Source organism: Cervus canadensis, chromosome 9, assembly GCF_019320065.1.
Source record: "Cervus canadensis isolate Bull #8, Minnesota chromosome 9, ASM1932006v1, whole genome shotgun sequence".
NCBI classification, from domain to species: Eukaryota; Metazoa; Chordata; class Mammalia; order Artiodactyla; family Cervidae; genus Cervus; species Cervus canadensis.
The window spans coordinates 73,577,111-73,598,485 of NC_057394.1; the positions used below are offsets into that span (position 1 = coordinate 73,577,111).

At 42.7% G+C, this 21,375-nt stretch overlaps 1 protein-coding gene across 7 annotated transcripts in view; it reads left to right on the forward strand.

Annotated features, from left to right (window-relative positions):
- Nucleotides 1-21,375, forward strand: part of DCLK1 (doublecortin like kinase 1) — a 335,842-nt gene that overhangs the window by 303,306 nt on the left and 11,161 nt on the right. For 4 of the 7 annotated variants that reach the window (XM_043477422.1, XM_043477418.1, XM_043477417.1 and 1 more), the window contains one exon: nucleotides 10,523-10,636. In XM_043477422.1, coding sequence (XP_043333357.1) covers nucleotides 10,523-10,636 — 114 coding nt within the window. Of the gene's footprint in view, nucleotides 1-10,522; nucleotides 10,637-15,717; nucleotides 15,792-21,375 lie in introns of all 7 variants that reach the window. The other 3 variants (XM_043477420.1, XM_043477419.1, XM_043477424.1) reach the window with 1 other exon arrangement.

Here is a 21,375-nt window from a genome sequence, read left to right on the forward strand (position 1 = left end):
TTCTCTGAATTACCACTTTGGTGATTGGTTGGGTGTGTTTTCCCAAGGTAACTAATAACTGAGGATGAGGTTATGATTGAAAGCGCAGTGTTGAGACAGATTCTACCTGAGGTGACAGGAGCTTGAGAGCTTGTCATTTTTGCCACTTGATGGCCATGGGCCTAGGTTCAGCACTTCACACATCTGAACCTGGTTCCTCCCACTCCACAAGGAGGGTGGTTTTTTTGTTTGTTTTTTGGCTGTGCTGAGCTTTCCTTGCAGCACATGAGCTTTCTCTAGTTGGAGGAAGTGGAGGCTATACTCTCTAGTGGGTGGTGCACAGGCTTCTCATTGCAGTGGCGTCTCTTGTGGTGCACGGGCTTAGTTGCCTGGCAGCGTGTGCAATCGTCCAGGACCAGGGATCAAACCCACGTCCCCTGCATCAGCAGGTGGATTCTTAACCACTGGACCACCAGGGAAGTCCTAGGAGGTTTTATATTTATATGACCGGAGAATGTATAGGAATGTGAGCATGTGTGGGTATACGGCTAAGGTTTGTTAACTGTTTGGACACAGCAGGGCTCCCCAACTGGTGTACAGATGTGTAAAGATGCATCCTCGCAGCCGTTGGGGAGAGGACAGTCAGGCAGAGTCCAGGAGCCGTCATCTCCAGCTTTACAACCTTAGCATTTACCCCCACGGTGCTGAGCAAAAGGTTCTCCTTTTCTTTGAAGCTGGAAAGGTTAGGAAGCATCTCTTACAAATCTAATAAGGAGCCTACAAGATAGGCAGGGTAGGTATTATTATGCCCATTTTACAAATGAAAAGACAGAGGCTACGAGGGATGACCTTTCCAAAGTAGCTGGGCTTGCGACTGAAACACGATTGGCAACCAAGCACCCTCACTCCTAGTCCTGCTCCACACTGCATCTGCCCCTCTCTGTTATATGAATGCTGCAGATGAATGAGTGCGTGCTGTGACAGTTGGTCACGCAAGGTCGCAGTCTTTCCAGAGTGGGTCACGGTGCCTCTCCCTAGCCGTCTAGGGTGGAAGAGGCACAGGCCAGATGCAGGCTCCCCTGGGGGCAGCAGTTGTTTGGGACTGATCTGTGTGCTAATTAAAAGCCCACGGTCCTCAAACTGTCACCCTGCATGTTAGCGCTGGAAACATTCAGAGTGTGACCACACAGAATACAGTGGAAAATCTGAATTTGAAACACCGCCTTGGAAGGCTCACAGAGAGCCGTGGAGGAAAGAGGTTCATAGGTTACAAACAGCCATTTTAGATCCGAAATACATTTTCATCAGAGGACCACCGCCTGCCGGGCCTGCCCTCCAGAAGCTCAATCTGATAAAGCTTGGCAGTGGGAGAAGGGCCACCCCCGCCGGGCTCTGGGGGGAGGTTGGATGGAAGGCTTCCCGGAGGACAAGGAGTCAGACCTTCTTCCTGGAGGAGGCTGGGAAGAGAAGTCAGGCAGCGCCAGCTGAGGCAGGATATGGATGTTTCCTCTAAGAGAACTTTGTGAATGGGAGCAAATTTGTCTTTGTGAGTGGGAGGCACATGTGAGGTACCTGGGTTGCTACTGGAAACAAAATAATCCCTCATCCTGATTGCAAAGCAAATGACCCTGCATCAATATATTCCAACTCAGTTGGGTAGAGAAATGAAATTAAGACTTGGTAAAGAATCTGCCTGCCAGTGTGGGGGACACAGGTTCCATCCCTGATCCAGGAGGATCCCACATGCCTTGGAGCAAGCCCGTGTACCACAATTACTGGGCCTGTGCTTTAGAGCTCGGGAGCTGCAAGTCCTGCAGCCCACGCGCCCTAGAGCCCGCGCTCCGCAACAAGAGAAGCCGCTGTGATGAGAAGCCCACACACCACAACTAGAGAGTAGCCCCCGCTTGCCGCAAGTAGAGAAAAACCCGGGCAACAATGAAGAATAATGAAAAATAAACATACAAATAAATAAAATTATTTAAAATAAAAGGAAGGATAATATTTAAGGCATTATCTAGGAGATTTAAAAATTTTAAATACCTTTTAATATAATTCTAACATTTTAAATTCTAACAGAAAGTAGCAATTTTAGCAAAAAAAAATGTGTAAAGGGACTGCTTAAGTTTTAAAATTATGTAGTAACTAGTCAAAAAACTGATTATTTTCTTTGTCTCAAAATAACAGGTGAAAAAAATATGTATCCAAGTGTTCACAGCCAGCCTTTAGTGTTTGTTGGGGTCTCTGAGTACAATAAATGAACAATACCGATCAAAATAAATAAATTAGGAATGTAAAAGGAAGCCCAGTGAGCAAGACATTTTGCATTTGGCGATCGAATTGTATCTGATCACTGCAGCAGAGGCCACCTAAGCCAGGGGCAGGGAGGGGTGGAGAATGTAATAATAATTGGAAGGAAGGAAGCCCTAAGGAAGTCGTCAGAAAGCTCTTCCCACATCCCCATTTGTCCTAATTTTCTCTATTGCTTTCTGATGCCCTTTTCACCTAGCACACTTGGAACTGGAAAGGCAGTCTCTTATGAAACGGAGAGCAGAGCATGAGGGCAAGAGAACTGAAAGAAAATCTAGTCAACAAGAGTCACTTGTTTTACCGCTCCTCAAGGTGCTTCCCCTAGGCTCCCATTATTCTTTATACACTCTGGGTGCTCCTTGGTGTCTAGACCTCTGCTCTGCTGTCGGAAGAGTTGTGAACGAGGCCTCTCAGCGGATGGTTCCCAGGAGCCAGAGGGATGAAGGCAGCATCAGTGTGCAGCCAGGAGTCTGGGAGAGGGCTGCAGACCCCTGGAAAGAACTCTGGCTGACCGTGGGTAACCTGGGGACGATCATTACCATCCCCTTAGCTCAGTTGGTAGAGAATCTGCCTGCAGTGCAGGAGACCCTGGTTCAATTCCTGGGTCAGGAATATCCTCTGGAGAGCGGATAGGCTACCCACTCTGGTATTCTTGGGCTTCCCTTTTGGCTCAGCTGGTAAAGAATCAGCCTGCAGTGTGGGAGACCTGGGTTCAATCCCTGGGTTGGGAAGATCCCCTGGAGAAGGGAAAGGCTACCCACTCCAGTATTCTGGCCTGGAGAATTCCATGGACTATATAGTCCATGGGATTGCAAAGAGTCAGACACGACTGAGCAACTTTCACTTTCACTTTTTTTCACCATATATGAAGGGCCTGAGCAGACAGTCTTAGGTGCTTGTACTCTGTAGGTACTTGGTAAATGTTTGGAGACTCTGAGTGAGAAGCAGGCAGTGACTCCATCATCTGTGGCTACGTACTGATGAAATGCAAACTGTGATCAACACCGGCATATGAGAAACTGGATTAAGGACGAAACCCTTCATCCAAAACAAACATCCTGTCTGTGTGCTCTGAACTCCACATGGATCCTGTGATTATCAGCTTGTTGTGTTCTCCAGTGTCACAGCCTTCTCTTAACGTAGCTGCAGAATACCAACACTTACTGCCCTGGCGAAGAGTATTTACCTTCTTCCTCATCTAGTGGGGAACCATATGATTTAGGCACATATGAGAGTGGAATAGCCAATAATATATCTGGACCATTCCCGGGATTAGGAATAAGGTTGAGTCACTTTTTCTCCAAATGACAGTTTATTGGTAGAAAAATGCAGGTTAGTGATTAAGTTCATAAGCTTAAATGACAGTTCCAAAGTGCTTTCTTGTTTGTAATTAGGATTAAATTATCAGCATTATATTTCAAATAGATTGTTGTTACCAGATTGAAAAAAAAATCTTTATTGAATTTGTCAGAGTATTTCCCCTGTATTTTATGTTCAGTTTTATGGCCAGGAGGCATGTGAGATCTTAGCTCTCTAACCAGGGATCAAACCCACACCCCCTGCGTGAGAAAGAGGGTGAGCTCCTAACCACTGGACTGCCAGGGAGGTCCCCTGTTACCAGATTTTTATTTTCAAAGTTTTGATATCTTACCTCATGTTATTCTCCTCATACCATTGGTGAAGGTCCATCTCAGTGCTATAAATCTACAAATCTGTGTTCCACTTTCAACTATTTTCCTGATGATGAAACTGAGGCTCAAAGAAATCTTTAGCACAAAAATTAGTAGGTTGATAGGATGTGGTCTGATGCCTGGGTTTTGCCTCTAGAGAGCCTGATACTGATCCTCACTGGCCTGGACATCAGGAATTTTAAAGGCTGCTGGGTGACTATAATGTGGGGCTTCCCTGGTGGTTCAGTGGTAAAGAATCTGCCTGCAGAGCAGGAGATGCAGGTTCCATCCCTGCATGGGGAAGATCCCTTGGAGAAGGAAATGCAACCCACCCCAGTATTCTTGCCTAGGAAATTCCAAGGACAGAGAAGCCTGGCAGGCTACAGTCCATGGGGTTGCAAAAGAGTTGGACACAACTTAGTGATTAAACAACAACAACAAATTATAATGTGAATCCAAGACAGAGAACCTCTGGTCTAGAGGAAAGGGCAGGTTTAAATAAGTCAAGGATAGTTACCTAGTCAAGGCAAGACTTCCTATCACCCTCCTGGCCTTTAAATTTTTACCTCTTTTTTCTCACCTACCTATTCTTTTGAAAAGATACTACCTTGCCAAGATATTCAAAAAGGAAAAAAAAGAGGAAGGAGAAAAAAACAAGAACCTAGATAATATGTTTTTTCTTCTGTGCTCATAAAATTCAGTACTAACTACCCATACAAAGATAAATAGGCATTCATCTTATTGTTGCTAGAAATTAAGAGAATCCCCAATGATACTGTAATAATAAATAAAACCACCTGTCTGTATTTGTAAGTTGTAAATGAGGACATGGAATTCCACTTTGTATTTGGGCAGCTTACCCTCTCCTTCCTCCAAGATAGATATTAATTCACTTCACATTTTCTCCCCAAGAGCAGTGTGAACTGTGGACACTACAGAGGGCTGAGACAAGGGAGTCAGAATCCAGAGATGTCGTCCAGCTGGAAATGGTTAAGAGTCGAGGGCTGTGAGATGGACCCAGTACTGGAGAGTGCGCTAATGGACTTGGGGTTGTTTAAAACCAAGTCAGGATATTCTGGTAGTGAACCATTCCAGACTGCCACGCTTCTCATAAATTTACAGGTATTATTAATAATAGAGTCTGGCAGTGAGTAGACCGAGAACCAGATCCATGATTCAAAAACAAAACTCCATAAAGGAAGGAAGGTTTCTAAAGCACGACCCCTGGAATGGTTTCCCTCGGAGAGAGAGGAATTCACTTCACTGAATGACTTCATGACTGAGCCCCACACCTCTTCAGACAGCCTCCCCAACATCCGCTTGAGGAATGGAGACCAGGAGGCTAGGTCTCCTGCATACAGCTGGGAGAGTTCATTTTCCATTTTGCAAACTAATTTTGTTCTTGTCAGTTGCAATGCTCTGCCAAGTAGTGAACGGGAATTTCTAAATCAAAAACCACTAACCTCAAACCGCAACCAGCCTGTGTCAAACTTCAGAAACTACTCCTGGAGACTACATACCAGAACGCATGGTAATAATACTGTAACTATTCGTAGCATTCTGCCAGGTTTGTCACGTTTGGGAAAATTCATAGCACATTTTTGGCGCATCCATCTATTCAGGATAATGGCGATGAAGATATATATATTTAAAAAATAGATGTTTTTAACGGCCCTATTTATTCTACTGAGGCAAGATAGTAAGTTAGCTAAATCTCCATCATCAATCTGGATGCCCCAGGTACAGATTTAGGGCTCTGCAAAGCCAGTTGCTTGTCTTTTAATCCAATTATGCTCAAAGACTTCAAAATTGATATAGAGACTGCAGATTTTTAGTTGTGTGTGTGTGCACTCGTGTGTGTGTTTTACCTTCTCTAGTGGAGACACCTTATTTCATTGGGGGGAAAAAAAAAACCACAACCCTGAAATGTTTTAAGATTTATGAAGTCAGAAGCATCCCTGACAGCTTGTAAGGTTGTTTGACTACTTTCATTGCTTCAGCATGAACTCGTAACCCAAGGGAAGCTGAAACCTTCAGAATTTAAAGCTGGAAGCCTGAACCCCCAGGCCCCAGCATCTGAAAGAGTTGCTATGAGTCTGACAGGGGATTAGGACCAGGACAGAGCCGGGAAATGATAACGAAGTCCACTGTGTGTGTGGTGAGAGAGTCAACTCTTAGCTGGAAAACTGGCAGGTTAAAAGAAGAAGAAGAAGAAGAAGAAGCCAGGTAAAGAGAAGTTTCTGGCACAGATGGCAGTGCTGGGGAGGTGAGGAGATGAGACTGCAATAAGGCTGATCCTCCCTCGGGAAGTTACGTAGAGACTGCTCCCGTGAGTCCCTTCTAGTTGTTGCCTTCACGTTTGCATGCACCTGTCACAGGCCCACACTGCGACCTGGGGCACCTTCCTGTCACCCAGGATCAGCTAGGCCTTCCAGCACTGCCTGCTCCACAGATATTTTGAGAGCTCAAGGGATCACCTCTCCACATTCCAAATGAGTGGATGCCCAGTGTCCCTAGATGTAGAAGTTTCAAGTTTCTAACTACATTCCTCTGGACCCCCAGAAGTGCTCAGCATCCTGTTTACTGACCTCCATCCAAATTTTTCTCAACCTCCACTGAGCCCTGTCCACATGTCCTCTGGTGTCTTCAGCCCCTGATTCAGTCCTCCTTACCTTCGTACTACTTTGATCATGGAAAAGCTGACTCACTGAGTCCTTCCATTTAACAGCGCAGGACCTCTGTCTGTAGCTAACACCCTGGATGCCCTTGAATACCCTTGACAGTGCAACGCAGTGTGGTGGGAAGACGGCAGAGTTCCAGCCTGGCTCAGGCTTGAGTCAGCCAGCTTCTAGCCCTGTGACCTTGAGCAGATTTTTAACCTTGCAGAGCCTCAGTTTGCTCATCTTCAGAATGGGACTAACAGTGCACAGTGTAGAAGGTCATCTGGGGACTAAGGAGATCCTAGATGTGAAGAGTTAGCACGGGGCCACGTAATGGTTGTCTCTTGTCATCTTCCTGCCTTTCTCTTTTAACTCTGCTCCCCTCCTTACCCCTTTCTCTCCTTACTGTTTTATAATCTAGTACTGTGCTTAGTCGCTCAGTCATGTCCCACTCTTTGCAACCCCATGGACTGTAGCCTGCCAGGCTCCTCTGACCATGGGGATTCCCCAGGCAAGAATACCAGAGTGGGTTGCCATGGCCTTCTCCAAGGGATCTTCCCAACTCAGGGATCATACCCAGGTCTCCCACATTGCAGGCGGATTCTTTACCATCTGAGCCATCAGGGAAGCCCAAGAATACTGGAGTGGGTAGCCTATCTCTTCTCCAGGGGATCTTCCCAACCTAGGCTTCAAATTGGGGTTTCCTGCATTGCAGGAGGATTCCTTACCAGCTGAGCTACCAGGGAAGCTCATTTTATAATCTGAAGCTCATACAAATGACTTTGCTTTACATAGCCTGGAGCTCTATTGAGAGATGACTGGAGAGACGTCCCTGGTGGTCCAGTGGTTAAGACTTCACCTTCCTATGCAGGGGTTGTGGGTTCAACCCCTGGTGGGGGAGCTAAGATCTCACATGCCTTGGGCCAAAAACCCAAAACATAAAACAGAGGCAATACTGTAACCAAATTCAATAAAGATTTTTTAAATGACCCACATTAAAAAAAAAATCTTTAAAAAAACAGATGACTAGAAGTACCCATATAATTTGGAAGGTGACACCCAGTGAGACGCCACTCTATCTTGTTTCCTCTTTTCCTTCAGGCAGAACCTCAGATTACACCAGAGATAAGACACTTGTAAGGCTTTCAGTAAAGACACATCATTTCATCTCGTCAAATGTTTAAATCCTCCTCAAATTCTAACTTAGATTCCAAGGCTATTGTTTCATTAACCAAAAAAGAAAAACTGTTTTCCATGCATCACTGAGTTTGCTCTTGTGTTTAAAACTCCAGACCCCCTAATCCTAATTCTCTGGGATTGTCCTCCCACTTCTCTTTCACTTGTCGAGTTGGGGAGTGAATCAAGGGAGGGTGGTCCTTCACGCGTCCTGCCCTCGCACCCCTCTTAAAGAGCACTGCTTTACTCCTCGCTGAGACCAAGGCTTCCAACTGCAGATCTTCTGGGCCTCATCAGTGACCAGTCCCCCCTGCTCTTTCAACCTTCTCGCTGTCACTCTCCCACGGAAACTCTTAACTAGAGGGGGATGGTGGACTATGGCAAATATGCCTCGTGGCTTCCCACTCAGGCCCATCTGTGCCCCAGCATTGCCCCGCCACACACACCTGTCAGTACAAGCCTACCGCCAGGGACCTAGTGGGATCCTGGCTTCCTTGTGAAGTCGGTGCTCACTGAAAACTCATCTTCTCTCCCTTAAACTCCTCTGGTGTTTCTCACTGAGCCATGTGGCTACACTGCCTGCTAGTAGCTCTTTTCTACCTTATTGGCCTGTTTACTCTTTGACGTGGTGTGTGACCTCTGTCTCCCCAGTTAGCCCGGGAGGGTCTGGCGGATGGCAGTGCTATCTTTTCCCCACCTGACCATCCCCAGCACAGCCCTGCACAGAGCAGGTACTGCAGACGGCGCTTTCCATTCAGGTGTCATCCCAGCTTTACTCCAGTCGACCTTCACTTTATATCTCTTTCCACAATGCAGAATTTAAAAAAATTTTTTGAGTTCACTCTGCATCATTGGAAAGCCCCCTTCGTCTAGATTTGGTTTCAGGTGTGACTTAATAAGCAGGATAAGTGTTCCTTCTCCTAGCTGTTAATAAAGCAGCACAAGAAGAGCATAAATTGAGCATCCACTGTGTGCAGGGATTACAGAAGATTACAGAAAACATGAAAGATGTGGTACAACAGGGCAAAGATTCAGTTAGATATAAACTTATCTGTGTGTGTATATATACACACACACAGACACACAAACAAGGTCACCTAACACCAAAAAGAATATAAATAGTGCAAATATATATAATGAAGCATTAGGAGTTTATGGAAGAACTGTTGTAACGAATGGTGCTTAACAGAGGGGAAATGTTTTGGAACAGGTGATTAGGACCCAAGTTTTGAAGAAAGAGAAGGGACCACAGTGTCCATAAGAGCAAAGACCATGCCTGTTTTTGGTCACTATTATTTCTCCATCACTTACTGTAGTGCCTGGCCCATTGCAGGCATGCAGTTACTATTAGCTTAATAAACAAATAGCTGAATGCTGAAAAAAGGAGTAAATCCCATGTGGAGGGACCTGGGAGCAAGCTTGCCGTGCTTGGAAAGCAGCAAACATATTTTCCTGGGTAGAGCCAAGAAATTCCATGCAAAATTATGGAGAGGAAGTAGAGAAGGAAATGATGAATGACACTGAAGTCTTGCCAGGAATTTTGGTTTAAATAGATAGCAACAATTATATATTCATTCATTTATCCCACAAATATTTACTAAGCATCTACTAGGAGCCAAAGTACATGCTAAGACCTGGGGATTCTATAGTGCACAGAACACACTTCTGTCTTCCAGGACCATGCAGCGTCTTCGGCACGCACTCATAAATGGTGGCACATGACCCTGGCTCTTCTTATTCTAACAGTAGTTAGCAAAGGAGAGAGAAATCAGTTAGTAGAGAGAAATCAGTCCAGTCTTCCTTGTAAGTGGCTCCGGCAGAGAGCAGAAGCCTCAATTCACGTGAGCTCCAGGGTGGAGTATGTCATGACAGCAGATAAGTTGAGGGCCGCGAGAAGGATTAAAAAGTTAAGGAAGGGGGCTTCCCTGGTGGCCCAGTGGTAAAGAATCCGCCTGCCAATGCAGGAGACACAGGTTCAGTCCCTGATCTGGGAAGACCCCACGTGCCATGGAACAGCAAACCCAATCACCCTAGAGCCGGTGCCGGCAGCAGGAGAAGCCGTCACAGTGAGAGCCTGTGACCCAGTGAGAGCTGGCCCCAGTCACCGCAACGAGGGGAGGACCTGAGCATCAAGGAAGCCCCGGCACAGCCAAAACTAACACACACAAACAAACATAAACTTAAGGAAGAACCTGCCCCCTGGAAAGCTGCCTGGGATTATAGAGTGGCTGGCCGAGTGGCTGTGGAACCAGACAGTTTATTTAGGGGTTCCTGCCTGAGCCCAGGTCCATCAGTTTCCCTTGGCTTCAGGACAGAATTATGGGCTAAGAGGATAAAACTCTTGTGTTAGGGGGAAAAAAAAATGTTTTTTAGATTTTTTTTTTTTTTTTTGGTTGCCCAGATTAACTTGCTCTTTGACATATGTCTCTAGAGTGATGACTGGAATCAATTTTACTAATAACCAAATACAGAAAATTTTTATTTAGGGACAAAGTAAGAGGGTGAAATGACACAGCAAATTAATTTCAGAGCAAACGTGGACATGAAGGAGCCCTTGGAGCAGTACTTCCAACAACAGTGTTTAATGAGGGGACACTGGTTGGTTTCTTCCTGAAATGTTATGAATTTTAAGATCACTGCCTGTTACTGGAATATCTTGGCCTCATTTCCCATTTATTTCATTTTTTTTCTTCTTTTTTTTTTTATTTCTTTTTTTTTTTTTCCCTCCAGGATGACGGCCTCCCAGAAAATGAACATCAGCTGTCAGTAGCAGGAAAGATAAAGAAGCATTTCAACACAGGTCCCAAACCGAATAGCACAGCAGCTGGAGTTTCTGTCATAGCAGTAAGCATCTGAAATATCCACCTATAACTTTTTCAAAGCAATCCACCTAAGAGACAGGCATTACTCAGGAGATTCCACCCAGAGACAGCGGAATGGGTCATTTCTTTAGACAGCTCGACCATGGAAAGCACTGGGAGAGGTCTGGGGCTTATATATACGATGTGTTTTTGCTGATCATTTCCGTGGGAGTTGCATCATTATGCAACACCTCCAGGGTGCCTTGCAGTATATATTAATTCATGATTTATTTTTTTAAAGCAGAAAACCTCCCCCACACTGGACTCCGTGCCAGTGCAAACTTCTGGGCTCTGAGAAAAAAAGTTCCTAGTGTCCTTCTGCCAGGACCTGGGAGGGAAGGGGAGCTGAGACATGGCAGACGGAGGTTGGAACACTATAGATCTTTGTACAAGACTTAAACGAAAGCCAAAAACATGGCAGGACGCTTACCCACTGAGATTGTCAGTGAAACTGAATTGCTGTGAACACCCAAAGAAATCACGATTTCTTGCTCCTTAGAAATGTCTGTTTTCAAAGTGGAGAGTCTTTTAACATTTACCATTTTGTTGATGCGGCTGTACAAGCCTTTTTTTTTTCTTCTTTTCCTCTGTTCCATACATGCAGATATACACTACATGCAATTTGATAGCAGCTCTAGGCAAAGATTAAATTGGGCAGAGAAATAATGAAACCTCATACTTCCTGGTGTCATATTCCAGAGTAAATATATTCAAGTCCCAGATTACTTGAGTTTTTAATAATTTCCTCTTTTTTCCCCTAAGTGTGTACATTTTAACAGCGTATTCATTGTGAAATCACTTGAGCTGTTTTTCTTTTCCAAACAAACAACTTAGGCCCTATGTCAAATTTTTAAAAGTATTTATGCTACTAAGTACACATCATTCTTGTCAGCAATACTGAATATTTAACTACTTGTACTGGTGTTTTTCTTTCTCTTTTCTGTTTTTGGTTGTTTCAGAACTCCAGAAAAGAGACAAAGATAAATGAATGACCTATTAGATACGACCAGTCTCAGTTCTGGGTTACTGAATATTTGATAGGAGCTTCCAGAATTTGCAGGTGGCACGGGTGCATGCATACACTTCCCTGGACTGTTCGCATACCGTGGTTTTTGATTGAACCCTTTCAGCAGGGAGTTACATGAGTGTGAGTCACTGGCTCACGAGCATCCTGACAGCACTAAGTAGAATGCCTACTCCTTCCTGGTTCTGCTCTGCGCTGCTGGGGATATAATATACAAGTTGTTGTTCTGGCCCTATCTCTCTGTTCTTTCTGAGGAAATTCAATGTAGAAGCACACTGTCCTTCCTGTCTTCATCAGTGTTCTTTGTTATCAGCTAACATTCAGTCAGTAATTTTTGAAAGTAACAATCTCATGGTGCTTCTCAGGGAAACCAGACATTCTGTCCTCTGCTTTCATCATTCATTCAAGACGTAAGTCTATTCCAAAATGTTTGCTTCCAGTTTCCTTTTGGAATGGACTGCCAGCACGCTTGTCCATGAAAAGAACTGCTTTTCTGCTCCTGCTGAGGGTTTACAATTGCTAGAGAGGGTGCTTTTCCCACCTGTCATTTTGGGGTTTGTTTTCGTTTTTCCTGGCTTTTTATTTGAATTAGTCTTTGGTTAAGTTTGCCTTGGTTGCTCAAGAATGCTTTGTTCACAGTATTCTGGGAATCTTATGGGAATCTTATAATGACTGAGAGCAGGAACTTTAGGGCAATTCTTCAGTGGACAGACAACACAGATGGGAGGGGAAATCCTACTTTAATCAAACATGGATAAATTTTGAAACCTATTCCATATGAGTTTATTAAAACTTCATCTAAGTAGATCGCCCTCAAAACCTTCAGTTAGTATTTGAAGATTAAAAGTCCACTGATTTCTTTCTAAATATCATGACTGGACCATTTTGAATGCAATTTAGTATCAGTTTCTCAGTTCATCACCAACATGTTTCCATGGAGACTGTACCAACTGGTAATAAACTTATTGTAGAATGGGCTGTGTGATGCTGAGTTGTGCATTAGTTGCAAACTGATTTAATCTCCTTATCCACTACAAAGTTGTGAAAAAAATCACCCACTTAACTCAGGCTCAAAATACTTGACTTTTTGGAGAAATAACTGAAATGGTGCCTTGTCAAATTCTAAAGCACAATTCACATGTTGACCACTATGATTAATATTTCAAATGAAAGAGAATATGGCTGTAAATTTCAGGGAGTATTTCAGGAGGAGCTCACGGACCATAATAGATGCATTTATGCATCTTCTCCAGAAAGCTTCTCCCTCAGATAAATGTCCACACCCTCCATAAAAACCTGGGGTAGGTAGCAGGCGCAGGACGGGAGTTAGAAACCAGCCAGTGTGACTGCCTATGTGCTTAGCTTTCAGAATGGCACTGGGTAAGTTAATGTATACCTCATACCCCTGTTCCCATTCTTAAAGTGCAAAGATTAGGCTCAGGGGACCATCGCCTGATGAAGGAGCCCTGGCATTAAAAATATCCCAACTCAAACTAAAGTTTAATTGCAAAGGAACGACGTTCTGCTGTGAGGCAGAATATAAGTGAGAGGTGGAAGGAGTGCCTTTCATAAATGATGGTCCTATAGAGATCATTTGACAATTTAATAATGGAATATAATTATTGATTCACCCACATGATAGAAATTTATGTAATTATTACACTATAATGACTTCTATTTGATGGGTATAGGGGAAAAAGAAACTGATTTCAGCATAGATTTCATTCAGACAGAATTTTTTTCTCATGGGCATGCATGCTTTTCCCAGAGGCTATCAAATGATGTGTTTTATTTTAAACTGCCACGATTATAAGACTGTTTTCTGGAAATTATACGCACCCTTTAAAATTCAAAAATATATGTACTGTCTAGAATGGAGTATCAATCAGCTTATTGGGGTTTTTTTTTTTCTTCAGAAAATCAGCAATTAAATTGTTGGTCTTTAACTGGTAATTCTCTTCCCTTAGTTAGAAACCTCACTGTTAGAAACCTCACTATCTGCTCATAAAGGGATTCATGACACTTTTTCTTTCTCAGAGTGACAAAGGGAAAAAGAGCATACTGTCATAACAAACAGACTCTAGTCACAGGTATAATTTATGACACGAGGGTAGTTTAACATGCATTCATGGTTCTGAACCTTAATGTTTTCTGTTCGTGTTGTCATTTTTTTCTTCTCTGCCTCCCACCCCCTACATGATTAAGACCAAAGAGAGGACAAATGATAACTTTATATTAAGGTCCTCGAGTTGGCTGGGAGGGTAATTACCCACTGGAGGCTCACGGAGATCGTAGGGCCCTTCTCAGAGGAGGAAAGGTGCCTGGCGTTTAGGTCAGATGACGTGCTTAGGTGGGAGCCCGCTGCTGTCCTTATAACTGCAACACCCTGTCTCCATTGTCCCCTCCTGCCTCACTACCTTTCCCAGTAGTTGGGGGATTAAAAGAAAACCAAACCAAAGAAACCCAGAACAGAACAGAGAAAGGGAAACAAAAGGTTATTAAAATGCAATTTATAGACATAAAATGGAATTAGAGATGACATTTTAACGGTGGACTTCTTGAGAGCCGAGGGAGGGGAGGGAGGCGTTATTAGATTTGCTCAGCTTGATGAAGAACCGATGACTCAGATGTCAGTTCCAATTTATTTTTCCTCATTTAATGCTGTTTATTATTTTAACCGGTAATTTTCCTAATGCTTTCAAGTTCTTCTTTTGCATTTTGCTCATGCAAATAGAGAATTTCAGTCTAATTGAACAAATCCATACTAATCAGTGTACTAATAATGGTGATAGTGGGCAGCTTCCTTCTGAAGCCGGGGACCCCTGCACTGGAGCCATTTCCGAATGCGGTGTTATGGGCCGCCTTGCCTGTAGGTGGCAATAGAGAGCCAGTTACTGAGTAGCTATCCCTGGGCTGAAACAGAAATGCAGGCCTTCATCTTTCTTAACAGCAAGTGTACCGCGATTTTTTTTTTCCTAAATAAAACAAACTGTAAATTTTTTTTTTTAAGATTAAAATCTCACAATGCTGTTCTGTGAATACTGGGATAGCCTACTTTGTCATCAGAATACCAAATCTTCTGAGCAGTTTCTAGTTTAAACGACCGGTGCCCTGGCATGTTTCTGAAATGCCTTTGTGAATTTTGTAGTAGAAGCTGTCCTCAGCATCATGGCAGTACCACACTTGAAAGCACTCATGAGCCTCTCCAGAAAGAAAAGTGGTCAGCTTGCTTCCTCTCGTGGGCAGAACGGGGAGTCGGGCATAAGGCATGATTACTGTTTCTCAAATTTTGGGGATTGAATCTTTTCTTCCTTGGGAAGCCAAAAGCTAACATCTTATTCCAGGAGGAACAACTTTGAGAACTTATCCTGTCTTCTATTTATTGTACCTTTTGTCATAAGCACTTACCTGTACATGTGCCTTTTTAATATACGGTGAAAACTTTCATTTTATTTTCTATAACTTCTTAGAGAAAATTTACTGTTTTATACTATATCTAGTTTAGAAATGTAATTTCTTTAAGAGTAGCTTTGTTTTTGAAGATTAACTCTGAAAGAAATCCAAAGTGCTGTGATTCAAAACTCGATTCTTTTCATCTTTTATTTTTTTATGAAGGCCTCAAATTTAAGCTTGATGGGGTAATATTTTTTTGGTGGGGGGGTTTCCAATCTGCTTTCTCTTAGGTGGCTAAAGCTGATTTCAACACTTCATGGTAAAGCATTTAACACTGCTCTAGAATATGAAGAGGTGTTTATGTCTTTTGAAATTGAGAGGATATTATTAAATGTGCATTCAAAACTTGTTTGATAGATTAGATCTTTTCTAACAAACTGGCCTCCGAGATAGTCATGAGGGATTAGTGTCTTTTCTTGCCTTTTTATTTTCAATGTATAGATTTAGGATATTAGCTAGTCACCCTGCACAAGAAGCATCGTTATTTCTATATACATATATAGTCAATGAAGAACAGCTTGGTCTGGAGTCTTAATCCTTTAGCATAATGTCGATCCACTGAGTTGCCCCCATTTCTCTCTGCTCAGCTGGACCACGGGTTTACCATCAAGAGATCAGGGTCTTTGGACTACTACCAACAACCAGGAATGTATTGGATAAGGTATGAGATGGTGCAGCTCAAGTCAGTGTTTCCATGGCAACGTGCTGGCAGTCTCCATTAACCAGTTCCTTCAGTGGATAAACATGCTTTTGATTTGTTATCCAGTCCATATGCTGCTTTATCAGTTTCATTTTAATCTTGATTGAGATGCCACACCCCCTCATTCCTTTTTTTCACCCATTCTTCACACTGACATTTGCCAGCTTTCCTTCCATTGCACATGCTCAGTATCAGTCTTCCTTACAGTTAAAAGGACAGTATATTTAGTGTTAATGTCAAAGCATTTTCCTGATGCTGCTAATTAAATCGATGATTTCTAGTGTTCTTCTGTCCCTTAACAAATGGAAGAAAAATAGTACCTTAGTATATATTCTATAGAAGTATATACTGTCATTTTAAAATCATCAAGCCCGACCTTGACCTTAGTAGATGGATGAAGCAATGCATTTACACCTTAGTCATAGAAGCTCCTCTAAACACAGTGAGCTATAGAATGCATTGTGTGTGTTGGTAAGCTTGTGTTTCAAATTCTCCACCTTTTTGTTTCATTTTGTTTCTGTTTTATTGTTACCTCTCTCCCCTTGGAAATCCTTTTATGTACTAGCTATTGCATGAATTTATTTTTCGATATTTTGTAACTGTCAGATTACTTAGCTGGCTTATCTGCTCAAGCAAAAGGGACTATGGGAGGTATCGATTTTTTTTTTTTAAACTGGGTTAAGAATTCTATCCAATCGTTTTCTATTCCGGTCAACTGCCGTGGCATTTCCTTCAGAGGGCATTGTTTGTGTCTCTTTAAGTTATCCACAGGCAGGATGAGTTTTGATGATTTGAGAAATGAACTCTGAGAAGTCCTAGGCAACTTTTCTCCTCCATCTTAATGTTTCTGAAATGATCTCCAGGTAAAGCTCCACATTTTAGCATTTGCTAAGAAAAATTCTACTGGGTTTGGCATTTCTCCTCAAATGACAGTGCCTTATACTGTTTCCAGAAATAGACTAACTCATTTAAAAAAATAAGAATAATATGTATAATAATATATAATTTTAACCCCCAATTATTACTCTTAATTTTTTCTATAATTAGACAATAGGATCAAAGCCCTTAGAGAAGCAGACAAAGCTAATCTTTGACAAACTATCCAACTATCTAAGATTGTGACCGTTTCTAAGCCTGCTAAAAACAAGAAAATAGTCAAATTTCAAGAAGTATCTTAAAGTCAGTTTTACACAGAAGGTATTTGTATCTTCCGGACAGATGTACATGGAGGAGTTGCACTCCTACTTCTTTATTTACCTAAGTAAATAGCTTTATAGATACAGAAAGAACTTTGTTTTATGTTTAACCTTTTTTTTTTTTTTTTTTGATGGGGGGATGACTCAGTCATGATTTGTGCAGACTCTTTGTACATGGAAGATGATCCATCCAGTTTTCTACTTTTTCCTGAAATGTAATATACATTCTGAAAAGTGCACACGAGTGCACGTCTCAGTGCATTTTTACAAACAGTAGGCAGTACCGAGATGAGGCCCAGAGCATCTCTAGCACCCCCAGAGGACCCCTGCCCCCAGGGCTCTTCCAGGAGGGTCAGGCAGCCCCGAGGGTAAACTCTGACCTGGAGTCTGTCCGCATTAATTAGTTTTGCCTGGTTTTGTTCTTTATATAAATCGAATCATGCACCACCTTTTTTTTAATTGTGTGTCTCCTAACCTCAGGGATAGTAACCAAACAATATGAGTGTAAAGATACACAATTAAAGATAGGCGTCAAACGTGTCTAATTACAGTGTGCCTATTTGTGTAACACAAGTGACAATATATATACATCAATTCCCAAAAAATCTCCAGATAATTATATTACTAACTTTGTGGGCTTGAGGGTGGGTGCAAAACCCCAAATAAACACAATAATTAATAGATGTAGCCAAGGATAGAAAAGCCCATTTAACTGAAATCCTAGCAGTGGTTCCCATCAGCAGACAAAATGACACATCGCTGAATAATGGGCAGGAGCAGATGGGAGATAATCTCTTTTTCCTTCCACACATAAACTGCTCTGTTTTCCAGCTGGGGGCAGTAACAACAATGTTTATAGTTAATGCTGTACTAAACAGCACACCCAGTATGTAAAGCTAAATTGGAGAAATGATGCTAAAAACTCATCCGCGTATATGCTTAATTAGGAAGTTTTATAATGCCATTTAGCCCCAGAACGAACACACTCCCCTCACTGATTGCAAATGCTTGCCTTTTATCTCCACGGAAGTGGGAGCATTTGTCTAACCACGGCGGCAGCCAACTCGCAACATAAACAATCATTGCGGGCGGAATGTCCCCGCTCCCAATTGTTGTGTTTACAAGGGCTCGTGGCTGTTTTCACTGCTCTGAGCAGAACACTCCGGAGGCTTGCATTTGGTAAAGCAGCTCACATCAGGGCAGAGGCTGGGCGAGCATCGCTTCAGGGCACCCAGCATTGGCAGTGTCCCTCTTAGGAGGCTTATTGCTGATGGTGGAGAAATGGGGGAGGGGGCTTGTTCCTCCTCCTCTCATTCGGTCACCTGCCTTGAACACAGAGATGCTTCCAGGCTGTGGCCAAGGGAGCCACATCCTGCATGGCTTCTTTTTCCAGGAGACCTTACGCCTGTCCCCCAGAGCCTCGGGGTGAACCTCTCCCAGGAATGGACTGCCTGGGCCATTCCACCCTCTCATGGAGGGAGTCCAAAGGCCCTGGAAAACACTGACATTCTGTTCCATTTTTCCTGCCTGAAAATGCAACCTTATCCAAAGGGGAAGCAGTCATCCCCATCCCTGCTTCTCAAGGGAAGCTGCCCCCTGGCAGGACCTGTGCCCAGCAGCACATGAAGAAGAATTCCTGCGTCTTCTGCACGCAGAATGGGGCAAGAGCCAGAAACCAACTGAAAGAAGCAAGTAGCAAAGCAAGATGCACGCTAAGAACGCCACATAAGATAAAATGCGGGGGTGAGCTAGGACAACAGGGGGCTGGGGTTCCCAGCCCTGACCTGACTCACGTGCACCCTGGATTCCAGCACCGTCCTAAAACAGTGAGTAATGAGGCAGAGCCGCGGCAGCCACGCAGCCCTTGTAAGGCTATTCAGTGCTGCCGTAGCTCTGCTGCTAAAAGGAATGGGTCAGTTAAAGGCATCTTGCTCGGTTTGAAAGATCAATTCCCACGAAAGCCAGAGAGGAACTCCTCACGGGGTGAGGAGGGTTCCAAAGGCACATGGGAAGTTGCAGTAGGTTGCGAAAGTTGCCTTGGCCTTGCTCTGCCCTTGAGAAAAGTACCCCAACCCCCAAAGAATGTTAGAAGTGCTGTAGGAGAGAAGGGCAAGGGTCTTAGTTCTAGCAAGGGATTAACCACCCTCCCCGACCCTGGCCTGGGCCTCCCTCAGTAACAGAAAGTTTAACACATAGAAAAGGCACAGATTTAAGCTTCAAAACCACCCAGACTGTGATTACAGAGAAAAGTATAGAGAAAGTATGAGGTCTGGTTTTACAGCTGTCCCATGATACTAAAAAGTGAGTTATTAGGCTCAAAAGCTGAGCAACAGGTACTTTGTCTTCTACTGATAGTTCCACAAATGGTCATTGAGGGAAACACAGAACTAGTGAGACATTTGTATTATTTTACCAAGTCAAACAGGTTGCTCACTATCTGAGATTTTATTTTGTTTCATTTTATTTTCAGAGCCCCTTTAAGAGAGGATCCCTATATATATATTATATATAATCTATATATAATATATATATATAATCTTTTTAAATAATTTTTATATAACATATATAATCTTTTTAAAACTTAATGTATTTTATATTAGAAAAGAGAAATTTGCATGGCATTCCAAGACTTTCTGATTGGGTATAAACTGAAGTGAAATTTTATATGTTTTCCTGAGAGTCTTGGTAATTTGGTATTAATGGGAAATTCTGTGGTATTGTACTTATTTTAATCTTGCCTCAGAACCTCTTTCCCTCTATGGTTTAAAAAGACATCTACATTCTTTTCTATGTAGTTGTTCCTGCATATTTTGACTCCACATGTTCCCCAGTGATTTTCACTGATAGAATGTAGGTTTTATGGGGTATAAACATGTAGGAAAGAATGATCATAAAGAACTTAATTGAAAGTATTGACACACTGTTATTTTATTAAGAAAGAGTGCAAAATATCCATGTGCTGGTCAGACAGTTCTCAAATACATGTCAAACACATGACACATCTAGAAACTAAAAAGCCTTGAAAATCGAGATGAATCAAGCTTGATTAAAGATTGCAGCTCTGTGCATGGAGAGCTTGTGGCCTTGGTGTTGAGAAGCCCTGTTTTGGATCCAGCCAAACCTCAGGCAAGGCATGTGTTCCTCTGATTTTCAGTTTACCCACCTATAAAAATGAGATGGGTATTATCAACCTTCCAAATCTGTGGCAAGAATTAAATGAGCTGCCTGTACAAAAGTGCCTTCACAGACTCAGCCCAAAAGAAGAGTCCAGAAAAGACTGCTCCAAGAGAAAACCATCCATTCCACACATGAGAGAGATTTTCCTGAGAAAACTCATCTCTCTCCAGAGCAAAGCACTTATTATTAAAGTAGAACCATGACCTTTTTTGATGCTGTGATTGGGATAAACTCTTGAATGAGCTATATGTTAGATTATTCATGAATTGAGGGGCATTAAATTTTATTTAAGGAGTCTATAGCCCCAAATCCTGATGAAGTATATGTTTAATTAAAAAGCTGTCCTCTAGGGCAGAGATTGCCATGTTATAGCCAATGGGCTGAATCTAGCGCACTGCCTATTTTTGTAAATAAAGTTCTATTGGAACACAGCCACATCCATTCACTTATAACCAACCCATAGCCACTTTCACTCTACGAGGGCAGAATAGAGTAGTTGTATCAGAGAACTATATAGCCTGCAAAACCTGAAGTATTAATTATTCACCCTTTCCAGAAAGAAATTTTCATCTCCTATTCTAGTAGAAAAAGGTACCACCTGGTGGGCTTGTTAAAAACTATAACCACGACCTAGTGGAATAGAATGCCTGGCACAGAGTAGGTGCCTCAATAAATATTTGTTAATAAATAAATGATTGAATTTTCCAAGGAGGGGACCATTGATAGAGAAACCTTGATTTTTGAGGATAAATGTGTTTTTGAAGAGTTTGGGGTATCTGAGAGCCTAAACAATCAAATCACATATGAAATGCTCCACAATTGCATCCCACGATAGCGACCCAGGAGTGAGTTTTCAGCACAGCTAAAACAAACAAAAAATTCTAATGAAAGGAGTCACCCCTTAACCCGCTTGCTTAGTAAGTTCTAAATTTTCATAGATTTTCTTAAGATAAACTGTGCCTGCAGTTGTCCTTTAGGTTTATTAGCCCGATGAAGGAAAAAGCAGCAGGCAGCTCAGCTTGGCTTCTGCTGTGAGACAGTCAGGGGTCGTAGAGCAGAGGAAGCACGTGACTTTCACCCTCTAGAAGCCTGAGCTCAGCAAGTGGCTATCATTTTAACCCTCTGATCGGAGGCCACTAGAAACCCTCTGCAGAGCTGGACAAGATTCTGTT